The sequence below is a fragment of the Trichechus manatus genome, unplaced genomic scaffold (assembly GCF_000243295.1).
Source record: "Trichechus manatus latirostris isolate Lorelei unplaced genomic scaffold, TriManLat1.0 scaffold00004, whole genome shotgun sequence".
In the NCBI taxonomy this organism is placed as follows: Eukaryota; Metazoa; Chordata; class Mammalia; order Sirenia; family Trichechidae; genus Trichechus; species Trichechus manatus.
The window spans coordinates 21,411,287-21,435,830 of NW_004443940.1; the positions used below are offsets into that span (position 1 = coordinate 21,411,287).

Sequence of the window (24,544 nt, forward strand, 5' to 3'; positions counted from 1 at the left end):
AAGTCCATCAAGGGCACCTTGGAAGAAAGGCCTGATTTACTTCTGAAAAATCAGCCATTGAAAACTCTGTGGAGTATGGTTCTACTCTGACACACATGGGGTTACCATGCGCTGGAATCGCCCTTACAGCAGCTGGTGGGGGGGTGGGTGGATGGGGGTCCATCTTAGCAAAAATTTCAGCCTAGTGGTGTAGTGGTTAAGAGCTTGGCTGCTAACCAAAAGGTCTGCAGTTCATTCACCAGCCACTCCTTGGAAACCCTATGGGGCAGTTCTACTCCGAGCCTATCGACAGGAGTCAGGGACCGACTTGATGGCACCTAACAACAACAGTGGGGTTTAGATAAGGACCAGGCCTCTGGCTGGGTCTGTGAGCAGACATACAGGAGCCACACCGTGGTGGAGCCACCAGGTAGAGCCCCAGAGGCCCAGAAGGGAACTGGCTCTCCTGCTCAGAGCAGGGCCAGTCCTGCCCTCTTACCCTCCCCTCAGCAGACAGCGGAGGGCTCCTGCCTCTGCCGGCAACTGAGCGGGAACATTGCATCAGCACAATCCTCAGACTCACTGAGTCGTAGGCCCTTCTAAGCTGGCCAATGAGAGAACCAACAGGTAAGGCCGACTGGAAGCCAAGATCTGATCCTAATCCTGTAAACAACTGCTTTACTGCTGGCCAAGCCCAGACAGGCAAGCTGGAGTGAGATGGGTTTGGATGCTCCAGCAGTTCCCCAACCCCCTGGCACCCCAGCTGCCTCCAGAAGAACTTCCAGACATGCTCTACCTCCCTATCAGAGGCGCCATCACTGCACAAAGATTCCTAAACCCTGGTGGCATAGTGGTTAAGTGCTATGGCTGCTAACCCAAAGGTTGGCAGTTTGAATCCACCGGGTGCTCCTCGGAAACTCTATGGGGCAGTTCTACTCCGTCCTATAGGGTCACTATGAGTTGGAACTGACTCGAGGACAACGGTTTTTTTTTTTTTTTTTGGTGGCCTTTCACAGTAGCTCAAGTCTCTCTCAGCTGGAGAACAGCCCCCGTTCTGATCTTGCCTGATAAGATCCTGCTACACAACAATGACAGGAAAAATCCTAGGGACAACCTAGAGACCTTTACCAGTCTTTACTGGCTCAATGGGGACAGATAACCCGGCTTCTTGACATTCCTGAGTCAATGGCCAAGGGGAGCTTCAAAAAGGACTTATCTCAACAGGCAGAGCATCAGCTGCTGGGCTCTCAAGGGCAGAACTGGCTGCAGCTGGCCGGCACCACACCACTCCAGGATATGCCTTAGACCAGTCCAGTCATGAAGTCTGACTCACAGCAACCCCGTGTGTGTCAGAGTACAGCTGTGCGCCACAGGGTTTTCAACGGCTGATTTTTTGGAAGTAGACTGCCAGGCCTTTCTTCTGAGATGCAAACCTCCAACCTTTTAATTAGCATTAACCATTTGCACCACCCAGGGGCTCTGCCTTAGACCAGGGGTTCTTGGACGTGAGTGTGTATCAGAATCCCCTGGAAGGCTTGTTAAAGCAGAGATTGCTGGGCCCTGCCGCCAGAGTTTTAGATTCAGGAGATCTGGAAAGGGAGCTGAAAAACCTGCACTTCTCACAAGTTGCTAACGCGCCAGACTGGGTCATACTTCGAGAACCGCTGCCCTACAGCAGCTCCAACGAAGGTCCCAGAATGTGGAAAATTCTCTGCTGGCAGGGGCCAGAGCCAGGTTTATGCCTATCCTTGCTGCATCCTGAGCAGACCAGGGGCTGGGTCATTCCTTCCACAGGCAAAACAATGGGGTGGAACCTGAAATCACCAGAGTCCACACCCTGATTTATCAAAGGCTCTCTCGTTTCCCCTCTGAGTCATCACTGCCTTCTTCTACTGCTGCAGTATCATTGCAGGAGGCCCAGGCACCCCACTGGCTCCTGTAGTGCAGGCTTGGAGGTGGGACAGGAGGCCTGGAACTCTGCCCCTGGGTCTCCCCCCACCCCCTCCTCTGCCCTCATCTCAGCTTTCACGACCCCGGCCAACTCCTACTCTCCCAGCCTTAACTCTCACCCTCCTACCACTTAGCCCACTGTAGAAGTAACCACTGACCACAACCAACCACGGTAACCACAGTGACCCAAGAAACCTGGACATGAGGGGCTGAAGGAAATGCTTTTCATGCTCCTCTCAGAAGGAATTTATGGCTGAGTAGTGCTGGCACCGGGCATGGAAAACCCAGCCCGCCGATGGCACTATACACGCACTGCTGCAAAAGCACTCCCGCTGACCCTAAACCAAGGCACCAACGCCACCTGCCGGGCCCGCACCCTGGCCCCTACCCAATCAGCCGCCACGGCAACAGGTCTGCTCCCCTGGAGATCCAGGCTAGTCCAGCTGGCCAGCCCACGCTTCTCAGCCACATAGCCTGGGGCCTCCAGACTCAAATGTGGCCAGCTCCGTCCCTTCCTGTTCTGGCAGCCAAGAAAATCACCAGACATCGTAAAGGTCCCAGGCCTCCCTGGCTAAAAGCGCTGAGGTTAACAAGCTGGAGTCCTTACATCAACTCAGGCCTCCTTGCCAACCTTTTCCTATGCTGCCCAGAGAAATGCCTTTGGCAGCAGAGGGGAGTCAGGTTAGAAAGTTCTGTCTTCTTCCTGGCCACAGTGTCAAGGACTCCTGATCCTCATTTATTCCAAACCCATGCACCTCAGTTTTGGGCTTCCAAGGTGGAAAAGAAAGGTTTGTTGTTGTTAGCTGCTGTCAGGTCAGCCCCCAACTCATGGAGACACCGTGAACAGTAGGATGGGACTGTTGTGATCCGTAGGGTTTTCACTGGCTGATTTGTCTGGAAATAGATTGCTGGGCCTTTCTTCCTAGTCCATCTTAGTCTGGAAGCTCTGCTGAAACCTGTTCAGCATCATAGCAACACTCAAGCCTCCACCAACAGATGGGTGATGGCTGTGCCTGAGGTGCATTGGCCAGGAATCAAACCCTAGTCTCTTGCATGGAAGGTGAGAATTCTACCACTGGATCACCACTGCCCCTGAAAAAGGAATAGTTATGGCCAAAAGAAAGAGGAGTGTTTTTTAATTTGAGGGGGGTGGGCTGGTATTTCCAGGCATGCCCAGAACCTCCTGAGCCCAGCTGTGCTACACTGGCCAACATGCTAATCAGAGCACCTTGAAGCAGTGACCTTGGAACAGGCAGATTCCTTCAGCTCTATGGCTAGCAATGCATGAAACATGACTCAGCAAAGGCAGGCTGTTTGAGGAGGTGGTGGTGGGGGGTGGTGTCAAAAGGATTCTGGATTGAAATTAAAGGGCCATATACAAGCCGATAATAATGTAACCCTGCCCCTACACTGGGCTTCTGTCAGACCACCTGAGTCCTCAGCTTCAAAAGGTTGGTGGGAACAAAGAGAAAATAGCAGTATTGATTAAAGTGTCATAAGAAAGCTTTCTAAGGAAGGATGGGAGCAAGGGTTCTCAAGCCTTACTGCACAATGAAATCACCTGAGATCTTTTACAAATACCAGCGCCTGGGCCTCCCTGCCAGATACTCTGATTTTACTGTTCCGGGGTGGGGCCTTGGCGTTTTATGTTTTGCAAACTCCCCGGGTGATTGCAATGTGCAGTCAAGAGTGGCAAACCAAGTTAACAAAACTGGATTTCTTTAGTCTGTGGAGAATTACAAATAAGGGATCTCTTTATTATTGTCTTCAAGTAATAGTAAGACTAGCTCCCGGGATTTGAGCACTAACTATACTCTGGGCACTGTGTTAAATGATTTATAGACGTCATCCCACGGAATCCAGCACTAACTATACTCTGGGCACTGTGTTAAATGATTTATAGACGTCATCCCACGGAATCCATCCCATAATGTGGGTGTTGCCAACCTACTTTTGAAAGATAAAGACACTCAACCACAGGGATGTTAAGTCACTTGCTCTCACACGGCCAGTGATAGAGCTGGCATCTAAACTTGGGTCTAACTCAACATCTGTGTGCAGCCCCCCCCAAAAGGTTCTGAGAGGGCAGAGCTGTTCTCCAGGTCTGTGGAGGACTGATGGGAAAAAAAAAAAAGGGCTTCGTTTCTGCATTAAGACGGGAATTATTTCATTTGGACATAGAAATAACTTTGGATCTTCAGGGATGTGAGCCACTGAAATGGGCAGAAATGGAATTTGTTTTTTCTGAAATGGGGCAACAGTATCCATAAGATGTTGACAACTCTGTCCTGTCTGACTGAGATTCACCTTGTTGATGGCAGGGACACTCATCAGGATCCCTCTGGCTCTGTGATGCCATTTCTCCCTAAGCCACTCGTCTGTCCAATCTCATCTTAAAAGCGGCTGCAGTTCCACTTTCCTGGGCAGGCAGGCCTGTAGCAATGAGACACGTGCCCCAGATTTCTGGAGTGGCATCTGCAGAAGGATATCCTTGGGGACTGCTAGGTCAGAAGGTGAGGGGGGCAGAAAGTCACTGGCCCCTGCAAACGCGATCAGGTGCTACTTTGGAGCCCTGAGAAGGCTTTAGGCAGGCACTCCCAGGGGACAGAAAGGATCCGGTATGCATATATTTGCAATGACTTTCTGGGGTGTTCTCAAGATCTCCCATCTTTGGCTCTAAGCCATGAGGAGCTCCAGACTCCCTGAAGTGGGAAAGACTGAACTGCCTTCTGCTTCGGTGAGCAGACCCTTCAGTATCTGACACTGGCTAGAGAGGGAGACCAGCGATGGGGAGGGGGCTTTTGGAAAGGGAGCTTGATGGGTGGGGACAACGCGATATACGGGAGGCTGGTAGGGTTCTGGCTGTTTACTGGAAGCAGCCTGGTGCTGGAGCCCTGTCCTCCACGCTCCCTGCACCCGGCCCCTCGTGCCTGCACCTGGCCCCTCGTGCAATGTCTCGGCTTGCAGTGTTGCACACAAACAGCTCCAGGCTTGTCAGCAAGCTCAATGAGACTGAAAAGAGACCTAATTGGGCCCTGCTACCCGCATGCTCCCAGGGTGACCTCCACTCCCTTGAAACATCACAGCCATGGCTTTTACCCTGGGTTTGGAGTATTGCACACAAACAGCTCCAGGCTCATCTGCAAACTCCCTGCTCCCTCTCCTGAGTCAGGAAGTGTGGCCTGATGAGCTGGCCCAGCCTTGGCCAGCTCTAGTCCACAACCCCCGGTGAATCACTCCGGTGTTATGGTGCTGGAGAGCAGCTCCCTGTCACTACCGGCATGCCTGGGCATGTGCTCACTCTGGCAGGATGCCCCTCCCTTGCTCCCGTCCACCAGAACCAAAGGAAGCCAGTTCCCAGCAGCAGCTGCTTGCAGAGGGAGCAAATATGACCTCCAACGCTGTCAAGAAGAGTAGTGCAATGGCAAAAATTTAAAAAAAAAGAAAAAAAAGTAGTGGAGAGAGAGGAGGGAGGAGAAGGAGAGAGGCCTGAGGGAGGCCCAGGCTCCACAGCCAGGTGGGTCCTCAATCCAAGGGCTTACCTTCGCAGGTCCTGCTGTCGGAGGAGAGTGTGTAGCCACCGTAACAGGCACAGTGGAAGCTGCCCAGTTTGTTGTAACAGATCTGATTACAGTTCCCGTTCTGATGGCTGCACTCATTGACATCTGGGTGCAACGACAGAGAGGGCAAAGCCAGAAGGTTCACATCCTAACCTACTCAGGCGGCATGAAACAGCATCTACACACATTTATCCCCATTACATCCTCTCTTTCAAATCTTTGGGCATCACTTATTTTTGTGTGAAAAGAAAGCACCCTTGAAGATTTCTGTAGGAGAAAACGAAAGGGGCTTTATCATCAGACTTGAAATTGTAGGGCAGGGCAGTGTAGAGGAGGCGAGGGCAGAGGGCATGAGGAGACCCCTTGGGTACCCTACGGAGCTGCAACAGGCCCTAAGGTGAGAACAGTCTCCAGGGCTCAGCTCTGCGGGCACCTAGTGAGCATGGGAGGAGGGTGGGGTCTGAGAGTGACCAGCCAGCTTGAGGGCTGACACTGCCAAGCTGCCATGAGAAGACGGGCTCAAGCACACGCTGAGCCGACCCGCTCCTCCACAGGCCGAGTGTGGGCTGAGAGTGCCTTCCCAGAAAGAAGTGCACAGGGAGGGTTTCCCGAGGCAGAACCAATTCCTTGAGAGAGGCACGCTGGTAAGGGTCGCAAGAGCCTCTCCTTCAGGGTGGGGGCAGTCAGATGAATGGCGAGGATCTGGTCTGCTGGCCAAGCTCCACCAAAGTCAAGGGATCATGCCTCAGGGTTTTAACCAAGCCCTGGGGTATCTGTCTCTCATGTTTGTTTACTGGTATCATAGTTGCAGACTCCCAGGATGTCAGAGATGAAATTACTCCCCTCCCCTTTTTTAATCAGTGGAAGCTGAGGCCACCAAGGATAGCAGACTCACCTAGAATCCGGCAGCTTGACAGAGCCAGGGTTGCCAAGCTCCACTGTGGTGTTCCCACCCCTTCATGCCGTGGCTACCAACCAACCAACCAACCAACCAACCAACCAACCAACCAACCAACCAACCAACCAACCAACCAACCAGTTGCTGTCAAGTTGATTCTGACTTGTGGTGATCCCACATGCTTCCGAGTAGAACTGTTTCATAGGGTTTTCAAGGCTGTGACCTTTTGGAAGTAGACTGCCAGGCCTTTCTTCCAAAGCACTTCTGCGTGGGTTTGAACTGCCAACCTTTTGGTTAGTAGCTGAGTACTCAATGGTTTTCACCACCCAGGGACCTAGTTTCCTTTTATTCCAACCCTGTTTCTAGGAAGGAACCATCCAGTTCCTCCCAAATTCTCTCAAGAAGCCGGCTCTGTTGCAACCAAACCCTTCATGGCTGCAGCGTTCCCCATGGCTTCTCACACTGGACGAGTCCCCTGTCCCAGGCGGGCTAAACCAGGCACTTCCCAGCATTGGCTAAATGTAAACACTCGTGGGAGAGTCTGGGGCCAACAAGGTTGGGGAGGCTTGAGGAGGCTTGCAGACATCCTCCCGGCTGAGCAGAGGCTAGCCAGAGAGAGCCCTGATCCCAGGACAGCCTTGGGGGCCAACTCCCACCCCCACCTCCCCCACCCCATCTCAGCCAGAACATGTGCAGTACAGCGGCCATGTACCGTGGGGCAGGAGGGGGTCAAGGCAGGGAGAGGGCCAGAAAGGTAGGAGAGAGACCAATCCAGCTCCCACCACTGGAGGGAGCCTCTCTACCCCTCCTGCGCCCACTCAGGCAGCCCTGCAGGGGGAGGTCCTACTGGGTGTGTTGGCCCTAGTCTCTTTCTCTCACGCTCACACACACACATACACACGTTCTCCATCTCACATCACAGTGGAAAAACAGATACCCGGACAGCACCTCCGCCCGCAAGGAGGAGGGTGGTGTTACCTTTATCACAGAGCCGGCCCCCCCAGCCAGCTTTGCACAGGCAGTAGAAGTTGCCCATTAGGTCTTGGCAGACTTGTGTGCCCTCCTTATCGCAGGGGTTCGGAGTACACTGGTCAGGCAAATCTGAGATCAACAAACAAGACACAAAGAAGGAACAAATCATCAGAAAAGCTGCTCCCAATAGCTTCCCAACTTAGCTTGGACCAGTGCAGTTACGGGAGAGTAAGTCAGACCATGGCCTCATAATCAGGCCACCCAGGTGAGACGACCAGCCCCTGGCAAGAAACTTTGAATGGCAACTGCCAAGGCAGGTCAAGTGTACCTCCGTGTACTGGCCGGCCCTGTGCTGGTCTCAGAGCAGGGTTCCCACCTCTGGGGCAGGAAGGGGTGCACAGGAACAGCTTGGCCAGGTCCCAAAGGCCTGTTCCAGGAAAATTCAGATAAGCTCTGGAGGGAGAAGCCACAGCCCACTGGAGCCAGATGGAAAGGCGCTGCAGCCGCGGCACTCCGAGGGAGCTGGGGTGAAGGAGCAGGAGCCAGTCTTTGGCTCTCCCACAGCGAGCTCAGAAGGACCTCCCAAGGAGCAAGTTAAATAGAATCCCACTGGCTGACCCAAGGGGCATCCAGACAAATTCAAAACATTCCATCATCCCCAATGGTAACTTCTTGACTTTTCCCAAGCTAGGCCTGGGGCTGCCCACTCAAAACTCCCTACCAGCCCATCAACTTTTGTGAATATTTTCTCCAAAGGGCTTGGCCAGGGCTATGATAACACACACCCTCCTTTTCCAGAAATGTGCCTGCCTGCCACAGCTCTGTGGAGAACTCTAGTTCTAAGGCTGAAATTCCCCACTGGCAGGAAGGGGTCCTGGAAGGTGTCTTTGGACATTCATTTTCTGATTAACACCCTAGTACCCCTTAAAAGGAGCCCTATTTCAAACATTGTCTTATAACTCCAAAGTGACTGGCATTTCTTCTTCTTCTTTTTTTTTTATTGTGGTGAATACATAGCCAGAATGCTCCTTAGAAGCAAGGATGGTGAGACTTCATCTCACATACTTTGGACATGTTATCAGGATGGACCAGTCCCCAGAGAAGGACATCATGCTTGGTAAGGTAGAGGGTCAGCAAAAAAGAGGAAGACCCTCAATGAGACGGATTGACACAGTGACTACAACAATGGGCTCAAACACAGCAATGACTGTGAGGATGGCGTGGCACTGGGCAGTGTTTCGTTCTGTTGTACACAGGGTCGCTATGAGTTGGAACCGACTTGACGGCACCTAACAACAACAACAAAATATATAGGTGACAAAATATTTGACATTTCAACAACCTTCAAAGGTACAATTCAGTGACATTAATTACGTTCATCATGTTGTTCAACCATCACCCTTAACTGTTTCCAAATTTTTCCATCACCCTTAACAGAAGCTCAGTGACTGGCATTTTGCTCCCCTTGGTTCCACCAATGCAACAAGGACAACACGTCTCTAAATGATGTCACCCATGGGGGCAAACTCTGAGAAGCAAAGCAGGGCATCTTGAGTAGATCACCAATCATTTGCATCATTTCAACCTGTTGTTTTAAGGGTCCTATGTTGAAAGGGATTGTTCCAACGGAGCTGCTTTCCAGAGAGCTGTTCATGTGAGGAGGAGCTTCTCACAAACACAGCTGATGTTTCCATGACAGAGAACCCAACAGAAACAATACCACAGAGGCAGACAGGAAAGCTCGCCCGAATGTGACAATTATGTAATCCTCAAGTTTGGGAAGTTTAGAGCCAAAAGCTTGGGAGAAAGAGCTATTATTACACGCAGAACTCAAAGAATCCTTTCACAGTGCCCATGTCAGAGCAGAAGTGGGCATGGTAGAGGCACAGAAGAGCCTAGAAGGATGGAAGGCTCTAACAGATGGCCTTTGCATGTCCACTCGTCTCTTAGCGCCACCATCACATCCAGTTTAATCCGAAACACTGTTTACATCTTGAAAGGAGCCCTGGTGCCACTATGGTTAAGCACTCGGCTGCTGACCAAAAGGTTAGCGGTTCAAACCCACTCAGCTACTCTGCAGGAGAAAAGACCTGTCAGTCTGCTCCTGTAAAACTAACAGCCTAGGAAACCCAATGGAGCAGCTCTACTCTGTCCTATACGGTTCTCTATGAGTCGGAATTGAGTCGACTGCACACAACAACAACACGTATCTTGAAGGAACTGGATGGAGCGAGTTCCAAAACACTGTTTAGTGCTAAGACTCAACCTGGCTAAGGAAGGGTTAGTGTTTGCAGACAAACACAATGGGTTTGTAATATTCCTTGAAGGCTCTGGAGAAACCCTGATGAGGGAAATGGCACAGACCGGGCCTGAGGAAGGTGGAGGTGCTAAGGGAAGAACGATGGCAGATATTACAGAGACAGCTTGCCTTGCTGGTGCCATGACTGAACTGCCAAGGTTTTCCAGGGGATCTTTCGACAAGTGAAACTATTTCCTTTGATGCCCCTAATCAGCCTGCTCAAAGATGCTGGTCTAGACTGACCTCTCTGCTGCACGCCCACTACTGAGTTTACACAAAGTATGCAAACATGATTTACCAGCCCCAGCCATCTGCTGGTTTGCTCTTTCTCATATAAATCCATTTTATTTTTGCCTTTGCTCCTTGACTGTCTCCTGCTCATGAGTTAACTCTTTTCCTGCAGATAATTAAATATCTCCAAGTTATTCACAACATTTTCCCTATTTCTATTTTCCTCCGTTCTAAGATATAAGTATCATTTATCCAGCCCCTGAGCTGCAGAAGGATCCATGACAACAAAGACTGGGGGGTTGGTTTATATTGTATTATATATTACATTACAGTTAGAAGAGAAAGGGGCTATAGAAATACCGGCTCTGGAAGGCCTGGATTTGACACCTTGATCATCCACTGTAAAGTCGTCTGTGGTCACTAACCACTTCCCATGGTATGCGGATCATAACTGCACAATCAATTACAAAAGCCTATTCCTCTGGACTGTTTTGTTTGCTTTCGGTTGTGGGCAACTAAGTACATATTCCCAGCAGCCCTCAAGTCTGTGGTCACCCAGGCCAACTGACTGTCAAAAATTCCAGGCCTAGGCAAATGGCAAACAAGGTAATGAAGGCCAAGAGTGATTGTCTAGTGCTCTGGGCATGCAGATCCAGCCCCTTTCAGCAGTGGCTTTACTAGGGTTGGTGTCTCCCAGTGTGATCACTCATGGTGTCACCCACCCATGCTAATTACCACAACACTGTAACTAAGACACCAGAAAATTTGACAAAATCAGCCCCTGTAAAAACACCAGCGGCAACAAACAACAGCACGTGCTTGTAGCAGATAAAACCACGTGATTCAAAGCGTCACTGTAATTGAGTAAGAATGACAGCTCTGACCGGAGCACATTAGAAGGTTCAAAGAGTAAATCAGCATAGAGTTTCAGCCTTGTAGGTATACTGATACATGTAAGCTGGGCTTATGAAAAAATTTGTTGTTATACCTAATTACAGGGATATTTTTATTAAAAAATAATCAATTTCTGCTGCAACAGTGCATGAAAATTTTAAAGACAGTCGTTTTGGTGTTGCCCCCTCTGACAGTGTCACCTGGTGCAGTCCACACACGCCGCATACCCCTAGTGATGCCACTGCCTTTCAGGGGTCAGACGCTGGGTCAGCCCCGGCTAACACCCAGCTACGTTAAATTCTCTTTTTAATACCACTTTATAGCCATGTCACAGTTATTCTTTTCCAAGGAGCCTATGCATCCATTAATATTTGAATCCAGTTATTATTATTGCTCCTTTTGTATTTATGAGGAAACCGAGGCCTAGAAGTATTCAATGGCCTGCCCAAAATATGAAAATAGCTTTTTTTTTTTCGCTCTTAGCAGGAAACTAAGAGACATGATACTTGCTTTGTATATATTTTTCTTACATGTGTATAGCCCATCTTAAACAATGTAGTAGATTAACCCATTGCCGTCGAGTCGATTCCGACTCATAGCAACCCTACAGGACAGAGTAGAACTGCCCCATAGAGTTTCCAAGGAGCGCCTGGTGGATCTGAACTGCTGACCTTTTGGTTAGCAGCCATAGCACTTAACCACTACACCACCAGGGTTTCCAATGTAGGGGTCATCTGATTTCCCAAGGTAACTGAAGATGCATTGGTTCTTCAGTTTCTCCTTTCTCTGTCCCCTCCTCCACCCCCAGTGTATATCTGAAGCCACCCATTCATTCCGCATTTTACAGATGATCTACCCTGTCATTTGGAACAAGCCAAGCCAACAGGGCCATTTAGAACAACGTGTCACTGTCTGTCTTGGCAAGGGGTTCCCCACCATCCTTAGGAGGAAGCACAGTGAGGATTTGCTGGGTGGGTACTTCACTTACAAAATGACTGATGTTTCAAGTCCAATGCCAAGTTTGGAAAACATAGCATTTCCAGTATAGCATTTACTTTTGGTTTTCAGCAATGAATTATCGGTAGAGCACTTCCCTCCCTCACCCGGCTGGATTTACGGTGCGCCTAGTGCCAGGCACGAGGAAGGTGAGTGAGCGAGGGAGTCTCTGAATTTCAAAGCTGTATGTGTTTATGTGTTAACCACTTCTCATTGGCTCAGATTCAGCATCAAGACTCCACTTTAGGTAACCTCTATCCCAACTCTAATCTGGGCATCAAGCTCATCAGATAACACCCAACCTCATCCCTTTCCTAGAAAAGCCACAGCAGAGAATCTCAGGCTTCTCAGAGCATCTGCGGAATTGTCTTGTGTCTGAATAACTGGATCTGGCATCTCTTAATGGGTTCTGTTTGTGCCCTCTCACTGGTACACCTTAAAGTTTGCTTGCTTTGCACTAATTACAGCCAACAAAACACTTGCAAGTGTAGACCAAACACAGCATCTTGAAGTAATCGCACAGTTGTTTTTGGCAGGTCACTGTAAATGCCTTTCACCCTTAAGCAAGAAAGAATTAGGTCCAGCAATCAAAGCAACAGGGAAATGAAGAAAAGGATTAGGGAGCTATGCATCATACAAAGCTGCAATGTGAGCTCACAGGTAAGACCACTTGATCCCTTCCCTCAAGACTGTTCTCTTGGCTTCTGTTTCCACGCTGCCATTGCTTGGCTTAACTCTGGCATTACACGTGTTCACGTGGTACTTTGGGAACATGAAGTACTTGGTCACAGAAGGGCCAGGAAGGGTAAGTCAAATCCACGACCAGCATTAGAAAAATGAAGGAAAGGGTTTGCTTTCCAGACACTGATCTCAGAACGAAGATGCTCTGAGGAGGCAGGGCTAGAAGAAACCAAAACGTCTTTAGCCAACCCCCGTTAGACAGACAAGGGAGCTGAAAGTCAGGTGAGTGAAGTGTCTTATCCAAGGTCCCCTGACCCACTAGCACCAGATCTAGGACAGGAACTCACCTTATTAAACTGATCTCCCTCCCACAACCACCACTCAACAAGATGTCTCCAATTGAATCGCACTGTGGGTTGGAAGTCTGGAAGATGGTATGTATTTCTACTTAAAATATTTGGTTAAGGATTTAATGTTTCAGAAGTATATTATTATATACTTGTACACAAAGGGCTATTTAACTTCATCTTGAAATTGCCTAGAATGCCTTAACTATCCCTTCTTTAAAATCTCAGTGTCCCTAAGGCTGAGGGCCAAGCACCAACTTCCACCAGGGTGGCAGGATGTAAACAGAGACAAACATTGTTATCAAGAGATTCTCCAAATCACAATGTATGTAAATTTTACAGCATCCACCCTAAAAGAACTCCACCCACCACTCCTTTTATTTATTGCCCTTCGTGTGGGCACAGCAGGAAAATTTACCTCAAGGATAAAAGGAAGGAAGAAGGAACCCCGTCTTATTACCCATACCTAGAAGACTATCCGACATACAGAAAATTTCTGTGGAATTAAGTTGACACATTCAGGAAAAGTAGATGAAGAAATAAAGCTTTTACAAGGCCCCAAGGGCTACCCGCTTAACTAGCCACCTTCTTGGCAAGCCCCTGAGTGGCCACCCTCTTTGGCAGAAGGATTTCTGGGCTGAATGGCTGATCTGTGCCCTGGACATTGGGCCTCCAGGCTGAGCTGTTTAGGAGATAAAGGATTTATCTTGGCCTCGGCAGAAAGCTGTATTGAAGGAAAGGGAGGAAGGAACTAGTTTGTTGCTGTGGAATGGAATGTGAAACATTTGCTGACTGCCAACAGAATGCCTTTCTCAGTTATTTTTTGCAACCCCCCCCAAAAGAAATTTCAGGGTAATGACAAGTTATAACCTGGACAACACACTACAATACAAGGCCCTTTGTTTGTTCTGACTGAGGTGAAGAAGGCAAAGATGTTTTCCCTAATGGGGAGAATGATGGTGGCAGACCTGAGGGGATTTAGCAACCACTGCCTCACTCAAAGCATACATGAAAGCTGTTATCTCAAGGTAAACCCAAGAAGGCAAAGGAACTGACAAAAACCTATGCATTAAAGCCAACCTCAAACATCTGTCCTCATGCCAAATAGAGACTGGGCAAGATGAGAATGTTTAGCTTTGAAGAGAAAAAGTTAGAACTGTCCATGTGAAATGAAGGAAATGAAAACTGAGGTGACTCATGGATGTTAAGAGAAGAGAAAAACTTCTTGAGGCAGACTACGTACGACACACTAGGAAGAAAGGCCCAGAGGTCTACTTCAGAAAATCAGCCAATGAAAACCCTATGGATCACAGCGATCCAATCCACAACCCACCATGGGGATGGTGCAGGACCGGTCAGTGTTTGATTCTGTTGTTCACGGGGTTGCCATGAGTCTGGGGAAGACTCAACAGTAGCTAACAACAACATATTTGATACCATTGTCCCTGTCAGGGTGTGGGAAGATGCAGGTCCTCCCAGTCAGCTCTTGACATTATCCTCACCATAAATAGCTATACAGGGCCCTGGACTCAGGGCTGGAACCCAGGTGGGATTTAAACTCAAAACCAGCTTGGGGGCGGGTACTTGAGCTGAATTTGGACTCTTTGGGAAACTAAGAAATTATCTAACACCATTGCCTTAATGTTTTAACAATAATAAATAACCAAAGAACTCGAGCAATGATAAGCTGCCCCAGGAACACAAAACAAGACTATTTTTATAAGGTAACCAATGACCAAAATATAAAGTTGCCTTAAAATGCTATCCTCGTGGTCCATTTAGCTCAGGCTTGTAGACTGTGCCATCAAGGACAATAGTGCAGGGTGTGCTTTCCCTCCTGGGGTGACTTTTTGGGGGGGCACTTCATGCTTTCCTTCAATGAGTGAGTCTAACCAAGACTATCATATCGTAGTCTTCATATGGCTCATCAATAACATGCACATTTGTGTAGTATTTTAGGTTTTCAGAGTACTTTTTTACAATGAGGCCATCATTTGAGGTGTACAAAAAAATGACCCCACAATGTACTTTTGGAAGATGTCTTCCACTTTTATAGATGGGGAGGTGAAGAGGGGAGAAGCATGCTCAAGGTCACACAGCTGGTCAACAGCAGGAATGAAGACAGAACCAGGTATGGGAGGCAGTGCCATGTGTGGCAAGGCTTCAGTTACTGCTGGGGGTAAACAGAGCAGCCAGAACTACATTTAATACAACCAATGGAAGCAGCAGCACAAGATTGGACCTTTAAATATCACCTCTGGAAGCAAACACCCTGGGAGTCTACTTCCTGTCCTCATCTCCCAAGGTTGCCTATCACCCAGAAGAGAAAGTCTCAACTCTCATTAAGAAACAGTCATCGCTATTCAAAACACCTTAAACAACTCTAATGCCACAACATGTCTCATCTAGAAAATAAGTCAACCAGGATTGTTTTCGCCTCTCTTTTAGCTGAAACTCAGTTTATCATTGGGCTCAAATACTACCAACAAAATTTCTCAAGTTGCTTCTTCAGAATAGGAGTCAGAGATATGGGCAGCAAGTAGACAAATCAAAGAAAAACACCACCATTCATTTAATCTCCTAAACCTAGACTTTTACAACTTTTTACTTACTCATTCGTTTGACAAACCTTGTGGAGCCCTGGTGGCATGTAGTGGTTAAGAGCTCAGGCTGCTAACCAAAAGGTGACAGTTCTAATCTACCAGCCACTCCTTGAAAACCCTATGGGACAGTTCAACTCTGTCCAACAGGGTCGCTATGAGTCGAAGTCAACTCGATGGCAATAGTTTTGGGTTTTTTTTGGTTTTACTGGGTGTTCAGTGTGTGCCCAGCTCGGCCTAAGCCCAGAGGATACAACAGTGCCTGCCCTCAAGGGGTTTAGTCTTAGTCTAATGAAGGGAGTTAAGCTGATAAGCAGGAAATCATAACAGAGTGTGATGAGAACTCTTACTTCCCTCATTCTACAGAAGCAGAAATGATGCTGTGAAGGTGAAAGGATTTGCTCAAGGACACACAGCTGGTTAGTGATAGAGAAGAGGCCAGGGCCCACAGCTCCAGAATCCCAATCAGGGCTCTTTCCACCAAGCCACACTGGCATGAACTAGTTAATTTGAACAAGTAAGCAAAAGCCTTGAAAATACAGTTGGGTAAAGTATTTACTACGGGCTCTTTTTTTCTTTCTATTTAAGTAAGACAGATTAAAGACTTTATGAAGATCAGGACACTTATGAACAGACACTGAAAGTATTTCTGTTCAATTCGGGAACACCACCAGGAGGAGGTCCACAATCCCCACTACTGTTTAACATTGCTATGGCGGCACCAGCCGATGGACTTAGACCAGAGAAGTAAAGGTGTAGCATCTGGAAAAGAAGTTTAATTATCATTATTTATAAATGATATGATTTCTATGCCCAGCAGTCATAAAAGAACCAACTGAAAACTATTACTAACAATTAAATAATTCAGTAGGGTGACCAGGTATAAAAATTAATAATTTTCACATTTACAAACAAGTTAGAAGATAGAATGAAAGAAATGACCCTATTTGGTATAGAAACAAATATACTTAACAAGGGAAGTGCAAAGTCTGTATGAAAAAATGTTTTAAGTGCTCAAAGAGACCAAAAGAGAAGGCTTTACAAGTCGAAAGGAATCCTCTCTAGCTGAATAAGACTCCACATCATTTAGATGTATTAATCAATAAATTAATCATAAACCCAATTAGAAATATCAAAAAGATTTCTATTTTTTAGAATTAGACACGATGATTCTAGAGTTCATATAAAAAATAAGCAAGAGAGTGAGGAAAACAGTGAAAAAGAATATTAACGAGGGGACCTGTCTTACCACATCTTAAAACATATTATAAACTACAGTAATTAAAACAGTGACAATGGAGCATGAACAGACAGTGAAACTACACAGAAAATCCAAATGCGCAGCAGTATTTAGTATATGATAAAGATGGCATTTCGAATCACTGGGGATGAGACAGAATGTTAAATAAACAGAGTTAGAGCAAGTAGGACATTGTCTGAAAAAAAAAAAAGAATAGATCTAGATCTCTACCTCATTCATTGCATCAAAAGAAATTTCAGATGAATTATATACTTAAACGTAAAAAAAAAAAGAAAACAAAACTCACTGCCACTGAGTCGATTCCGACTCATAGCGACCCTACAGGACAGAGTAGAACTGCCCCATAGGGTTTCCAAGGAGTGGCTGGTGGATTTGAACTGCTGACCTTTTGGTTGGCAGTTGTAGCTCTTAACCACTGTGCTACCACGGCTCCTTAAACATAAAACATTAACTAATCTTTTAAACCCAGAAACTAAAATAATCTAATAAATTAAATTACCTAATTTTTAAAAAAAAGATTGGTTTAGCCAAAAAAAAAAAAAAAAAAAAACCTGCTAAAAATAAAAAGTCAAAGAACACATGACTAGCTGAAGCTGTGGGAATGCTTCCACATCTGCCTGGCCTAAAGGCCCCGTAGAGGTCATGGAATCTGACCCGTGGGGACACTAAGGCCTTGGGAGGGGAAGAGCTTGCTCCAGGTCACATAGAGATGAAAGAGAAGAGCCCAGACCTTCTTATCTTTCTTAATCCGAGAAGGCTGTTCTGGTTCCTCTGAGTTAACAGGTGCCTTTGCCCCAAATAAGAGAAACACAGGTTGTGCTCTGTGTCCCCTTCTATAACGAGACTGGCAACTGGTCAGAGCGGGAGCCTGGGCTGTGACAGCAATGCCACTTTCCCACTGTTGCTGTTGTTGAGTGCCGTCGAGTTGATTCTGACTAATAATGCCCCATGTGACAGAGTAGAACTGCCCCATAGGGTTTCCTTGGCTGTAATCTTTACAGGAGCAGATTGCCTGGTCTTTTCTCTATAGAGCTGCTGGCTAGCAGCTCTTTGGGTTAGCAGCTGAGTGCTTAAATATTGTGCCACCAGGGCTCCTTTTACTTTCCCATTTCATGTGGTCATAGCTCCCGAAAGAGGGCCGGAGCTGGGATCTGCAACAACCTGGGCTGAGTCAGGTGAGGCCTGGAGAGGAAGACTGATCTGGGCGTCCACAGCTGATCTGTGGACAGGGAGGGGGAGATGTGCTTTTCAGTGAAATTTAAAGTTTTTGTACTCTGTACATTTATTGCCCATTCAAAACCCAAAATTTACTTGTTTAAAAAGAAAAGTTTACTGAAAAGGAAGGAGACCTAAAGAAGATACTATAGCTCTTTAAGACAATCGAAATATTCAAGACTCTCCACGCAAACCACAAGAAAGCCTAAAGTTGCCTAAACTGTACTGCTTAGAGGAACACAGAAAGGAGACAGACTTACTTTGAGCACATGTAACAAACTTTGGATTTCTGTTGTATGGAGATCCATATTTATTAATGCACTCTGAAAGAGAGAAATGGATAGTGTCATCATTGATCATTTGTCAATAGATAAAACAGACTTTAGAACTAGTACCACTAGTAGTTTTTCAGACAGCTCTGCAAAAATAGACTATTCACATTTACACAGGGTGCTACATAGTCCTCCAGGTCTAATAGTTTAGCTTTTGTTAATACAAAAGATTTTAACAATGACAAACAGGAAAACGTCTCAACCAAAATAGCAAAACTGAGTACCCAAAACTACCAAGTGTGAAAGCATGTTATTTGCAGCTTCTTAAGTGGATTCCTTCTCTAATTGTTCAGAAAAATCACTATTAATATTCAGTGAGTTTTCTGACTGTGGTCAAAGAGTTAAACCTTAATTATAAGGAAACTCTGTCCTTACTTTAAAAGTCAATCTGCTTTGGAGAAAATTCTCTCCAGGCTATCTGACATCGTGGACACAGCCTTACAACGGAGTTCCACATGGGAGCCCTGGGCAGCGAAGGATTGGCTTTTTGAACAAATACATTCAGGGATGATCTGAAATTTGAAATTGAATAGAATGAGCGTTGAGCCACTTCAACTGGGTCACTCAGTAGGCTACCATGGCTTACACATGCACAGGTGAACACTGGCTATGTGCAACAGAATGCTATCTGGAGGATGGGCTCATTTGGATAACTAATCATCCTTTGCCATCAAGACACACACCCAGCATACCCAAAGGAACCAGGCCTGGTGGAGGGTAGAAACAATAAAGCCTATTCCCCTACATAAAGCAGATTTCTCCGGGCTTTTCGGGGCCAATTACTAGTTCATTTAACTTGTTGCCAGAGTTTGGACCCAAACAGGGTACCTCGGAGAGGATACAAAGTCAACAGAAAATTTGCCAAAATGCACTTTACAAAATTAAAAGGAAAAACTCAGGAAAATTTTTCTCTCATTATACATAATATGCATCCAAACAACTTTAAAATTAACGGTTCTCAAAGGGTAGTCCAAACAAACAAACAAAAAACCCTTGCTGTTGAGTCGATTTCAATTCATAGTGACCCTATAGGACAGAGCAGAATTGCCCCATAGGGTTTCTGAGAAGCCGCTGGTGGATTTGAATTGCCGACCTTTTGGTTTGCAGCCATAGCTCTTAACTACTGCGCCACCAGGGCTCCAAGGGTAGTCCAGGTCCCTCTTTCAGAGAGTCGGAGGTTAAAATTATTTTCATGTTTTGAAAACCAGTCGCCATTGAGTTGACTCCAACTCATGTGACCCCATGTGTCAGGGCAGAACTGTGCTCCACAGGGTTTTCAATGGCTGATTTTTTGGAAGTAGATTGCCAGGCCTCTTGTCCCAGGTGCCTCTGGGTGGGTTTGAATCTTGAGTGCATTAACTGTTTGCATCACCCAGGGATCCCTTTTCGCTCTCATTCTCTCCCAAGTGTACAGTGGAGTTTTCCAGAGGCTACTAGAATGTTTGCTTGTACATTCTTTGGCACACTGTTTTTCAAATTAAGTGAAAAATATGTTTAATGTTCTCAGTTTGAATTAGTAATATGGCAATTATCAATAAACATAGCCCACATAAACAAAAGCTCTTTGGGGTCCTCAGTAATTTCAAAAAGTGCAAAAAGTCCTGAGATAACAAAGTTTGAGAACCACCGAACTAGATCAATCGTATTTCTAAACAATGAGCAAAGTGTGGAATCAGAACAGAAAACAGGTTTGCAAATACAAGCATTAGATTGAGGTTCAGTTCACATGGTCATTACGGTACAAATCAAACAAACAAATTTTACGGATCTGAGTGCTCCAGAGAGCTCCAAATTCACTGTGTAATTAAGCAATCTTCCTCTCAGGAATGACTCAGTAATGGGATTCTGACCAATTGGTTCTTCCATATGAAACATGTATTTCCTAACTATGTATACTTTACGTCAGCTAAAGAAAGTAGTGATTTGAACTTACCTAAGTATCTTGGATAAAAATAGTCCTGTGGAAAGAGGGAAAAAAAGAAAGGACAACAGTTTACTGGCACAGTATGCAGCTTCTTAGACAATGTAACTAGTAGTTCGCTAATTAAAGCTCGGCCTTTCTTTTTTGGGTATAGAAACAACGACTATGGAGGTGAGGTATTTGAGGAAGATGGGTGAGTCCTCCACCGCGGACCCACGGAGCAGCATGGGCAGGAACCACACAGACATCCATTTCTGCCATGCAGACCATGGTAGTGTGGAGAGGAAGTGAGAGGGAGAAACAAACCTAGGCTGCTGACTCTGTTTCTGCAGACTGACTGTTTGGCAAAGCTGACAATGTAATTGTGAGACTAGGCTTTCCATAACAAGCAAAAGCAATGTCATTTATAGCGCCTTATAAAGTGCTGGTCGGTATGTTTACTTGGACTATATTCCAAGTGAAAACGAAGTCTGAGCTACTCAGTGACTTAACCCTCGCAGAAACTGGGACACCCCTGTGCACGTGGATGACTATGGGCATTGTTTCGGACTTACTGTATTTGTAAAACAAATTGGTGTTGCATGGGCCATAGAAAATATAAATGAGGGGTCTTTTTATCCATGAACGCAAATTTAAGAGGTCCATACACATTATATTTGATTTAAGTGGATTATATATCAGAGCCCTGGTGGCACAGTGGTTAAGAGCTACAGCTGCTAACCAAAAGGTCAGCAGTTCAAATCCACCAGCCGCTCCTTGGAAACCCTAGGGGGCAGTTCTACTCTGTCCTATAGGATCGTTATGAGTTGGAACCAATTTGACGGCAATGGGTTTGCTTTTGGTTTTTTTTTTATCATAATATTAGAACTACCTACTCTACTCTTGGCTAGCAATAGCTATCAGCTGGAAATCTCTTCAGATCTGTTTGCCACAGTCTACAGATTCTACAGCTCCAGCCTGGTTAAAAGGAGCCCTTGTGGCACAACAGTTAGGTGCTTAGTTGCTAACCTAAAGGTTGCCGGTTTGAACTCACCCAGTGGCTCTGCAGGAGAAAGACCTGGCAACCTGTTTCGGTTAAGATTAAACCAAAAAACCAAACCCGTTGCCGTCGAGTCGAATTCAACTCATAGAAACCCTATACGACAGAGTATAACTGCCCCATAGGGTTCCCAAGCCCTCTGGGGCAGTTCTACTCTGTCACATGGGGTCGCTGAGTCGGAATCGACTCCACAGCACCCAACAACAGCCTGTTTAAAGCAGCTCCCATCACAGTAAATTTTAATCTCCAGCTTAGGGTCAATCACTTAAGCAGTTTGATCCCAAATACTAACTGAAATCAGAGACTTTAGTACTAGCAGAAATAATATCAGCAGCCACCATATACTGAGTATAAACTGTATATCAGGTATGCATTCAGTATTTTTACATTATTTTATTTAATCCTCACAATCACCCTTGAAGGAAGATATTTTGTAATCTCATTATTACAAATGAGGAAACTGAGGCTCAAGATAGGTTGTGGGATTTGACCAAGGTCACAAAGCTGAGAAGGGCTTCACACGAAACACTGTGATTTGAAACAGCACTGAAGTAAATTAATTTGTTGTATTTTGCCAAGGCAATATTCTAGAGGGGGTTTAATCTGTGTACCTTGTAAAGTTTTTTCTCCCAGCTGTGTGCCTCCACCACCATTCTTCAAAATTTCTGCCAGCTTTCAAAATTTGTTTTGACATCACTTTTATCTGCCACTTTCCCATCCATGCCTGGCCAGAGCCCCTCTCTTTCTGCTCTTTGTCTAAAGAGCCTGGGTGGGTGGGTGACACATAATAAAACCAAGAAGAAAAAAGAAAAACCGTTGCCGTCGCGTCTGACTCATAGTGACCCTATAGAACAGAACTGTCCCATAGGTTTCCAAAGAGCAGCTGGTGGACTCGAACTGCCAACCTTTTTGTTAGCAGCTGAGCTCTTAACCACTGTACCAGCAGGGCTCTGCCACATGATAAAACTAAAAAAAAAAACCAAACCCACTGCCGTTGAGTCAACTCTGACTCACAGCAACCCTATAAAACAGAGTAGAACTGCCTTATAGTTTCCAAGGAGCAGTTGGATTTGGACTGCTGGCCTTTTGGTTAGCAGCTGTAGCTCGCCGTAGCTCTTAACCACTGCGCCACTAGGGCCCCGCCACATGATAAGCAACTAAAAATTGTTGTGGGGACTCTGGTAGACTTAGTAAAACTTTGCTAAGATGTGTTTAAATGTATTTTAGGAAGTTCAGTTGTAGTAAAACTGTGATTTTTTTTTTTTTAAACTAATAAAAACCCCAAACCAAACCAGTTGCCGTTGAGTTGATTCCAACTCATGGTGACCCCATGTGTTAGAGAGTAGAGCTGCTCCTTAGGGTTTTCTTGGCTTTTATCTTTACAGAAGCAGATCGCCAGGCATTTCTTCAGAGGCACTGTTGGGTGGGTTCGAACCATCAACTTTTAGGTTAGTACTTCAGTGCAAACCGTCTGTGCCACCCAGGGACCTCTTTTAACTCATTAACTCTTTTAAATGAAAGGTAAGGGTCAGAAGCAAGTTTGGTCCTTAAGCTTGTGTGATTGTTGTGAAGGCTACGTTCAGTGCAAATGTGACAATGAAGAGACCTGGCTTCAGAAGTCAGAGACGATGAAGTCAAGGGAGCAGGAAAATCCCCTTCTCATCAGAATAAAACATTTCAGAGTCTCCCTGACAAGCGTGGTTTTCTTTCTTTCTTGTCGGCTTTTTATTCACGGATTGGCAAACTCTGAGGACACGTTAAGGATAGCAAAGCCAAGTGAACCTCTGGTAAAACCTCTTGGAGTAGAGGATGGATGGGTGCTTAGTGCCCCTTTTATTGAGTGCAAGCAGGTGGCTATATTTCTCTGACTTTAGAGTGAGAACAAAAGCCACAGGGACATGTCACACGACAAAACACAAAGAGAAGGCTTTTAGTTCCAAAATAATATGTTTCGGATGGATGTAAAAAGTGTTCCACTCAAGGCGAGGAAACTAAGAGTTAGATTAAGAAAGGGTTGATAACAACTGAGAATGAGTAAGTAAAGTGCCTAATTATACATAAATGTTTGCATCACCACAATTTCCTGGAAAGGTGTGTTATACTCTTCAAAATCATAACTAGTAATACTAGTTAGTAGTTATGTGCAATCTGTTTTAATAATGAGTCCTGTTGTTGAAAAAAGCATAGTTAGCCCCACTTATGGATCCTGGCCGAAAGCAGAGAATACCAGAAAATGTTTACCTGCGTTTTACTGACTAGGCTAAGGCATTCGACCATGTGGATCATAACAAATTATAGATAACACTGCAGAGAATGGGAATTCCGGAACACTTAATTGTGCTCATAAGGAATCTGACCATGGATCAAGAGGCAGTCGTTTGAACAGAACAAGGGGATACTGCGTGGTTTAAAGTCAGGAAAGGTGTGCGTCAGGGTTGTATCATTTCACCATACCTATTCAGTCTGTATGCTGAGCAAATAACCCAAGAAGCTGGACTATATGAAGAAGAACGGGGCATCAGGATTGGAGGAAGACTCATTAATAACCTGCGTTATGCAGATGACACACCTTGCTTGCTGAAAGTGAAGAGGACTTGAAGCACTTACTGATGAAGAGCAAAGACTACAGCCTTCAGTATGGATTACACCTCAACATAAAGAAAACAAAAATCCTCGCAACTGGACCAATAAGCAACATCATGATAAACGGGGAAAAGACTGAAGTTGTCAAGGATTTCATTTTACTGGGATTCACAATCAACACCCATGGAAGCAGCAGTCAAGAAATCACAAGGTGCATTGCATTGGGTAAATGTGCTGCAAAAGACCTCTTTAAAGTGTTAAAAAGCAGAGATATCACCTTGAAGACTAAGGTGCGTGTCATGGATTGAACTGTGTCCCTCAAAAATTCTGTCAATTTGGCTGGGTCATAATTCCCAGTATTGTATGATTGTGTACTATTTTGTAATCTGATGTGATTTCCTTATATGTTGTAGACTTCATCACTATGATGTAATAAGATGGATTAGCGGCAGTTATGTTAATGAGGTCTACAAGATTAGTGTCTTAAGCCAATCTCTTTTGAGATATAAAAGAGAAGCAAGCAGAGACACATGGGAACCTCATACCACCAAGAAAGCCGTGCCGGGAGCAGAGCGCATCGTTTGGACCAGAGGTTCCTGCGCAGAGAAGCTCCCAAACCAAGGGAAGATTGATGACATGGACCTTCCTTCAGAGCCAACAGAGAAAGCATTCTCCTAGAGCTGATGCCCTGAATTTGGACTTATAGCCTACTGGACTGTGAGAGAATAAACTTCTCTTTGTTAAAGCCATCCACTTGTGGTATTTCTGTTAGAGCAGCACTAGATG

At 45.9% G+C, this 24,544-nt stretch overlaps 1 protein-coding gene across 1 annotated transcript in view; it reads right to left on the reverse strand.

The window, feature by feature from the left end:
* The window catches only part of GAS6 (growth arrest specific 6), a 76,003-nt gene that overhangs the window by 27,712 nt on the left and 23,747 nt on the right, over positions 1-24,544 (reverse strand). Inside the window, exons 3-6 of the mRNA XM_004369388.2 lie at positions 20,149-20,173; positions 18,144-18,206; positions 7,366-7,488; positions 5,472-5,594 (exon numbers count right to left, since the gene is read on the reverse strand). Of these exons, the coding sequence (XP_004369445.1) occupies positions 5,472-5,594; positions 7,366-7,488; positions 18,144-18,206; positions 20,149-20,173 (334 nt within the window). The remainder of the gene's footprint in view (positions 1-5,471; positions 5,595-7,365; positions 7,489-18,143; positions 18,207-20,148; positions 20,174-24,544) is intronic.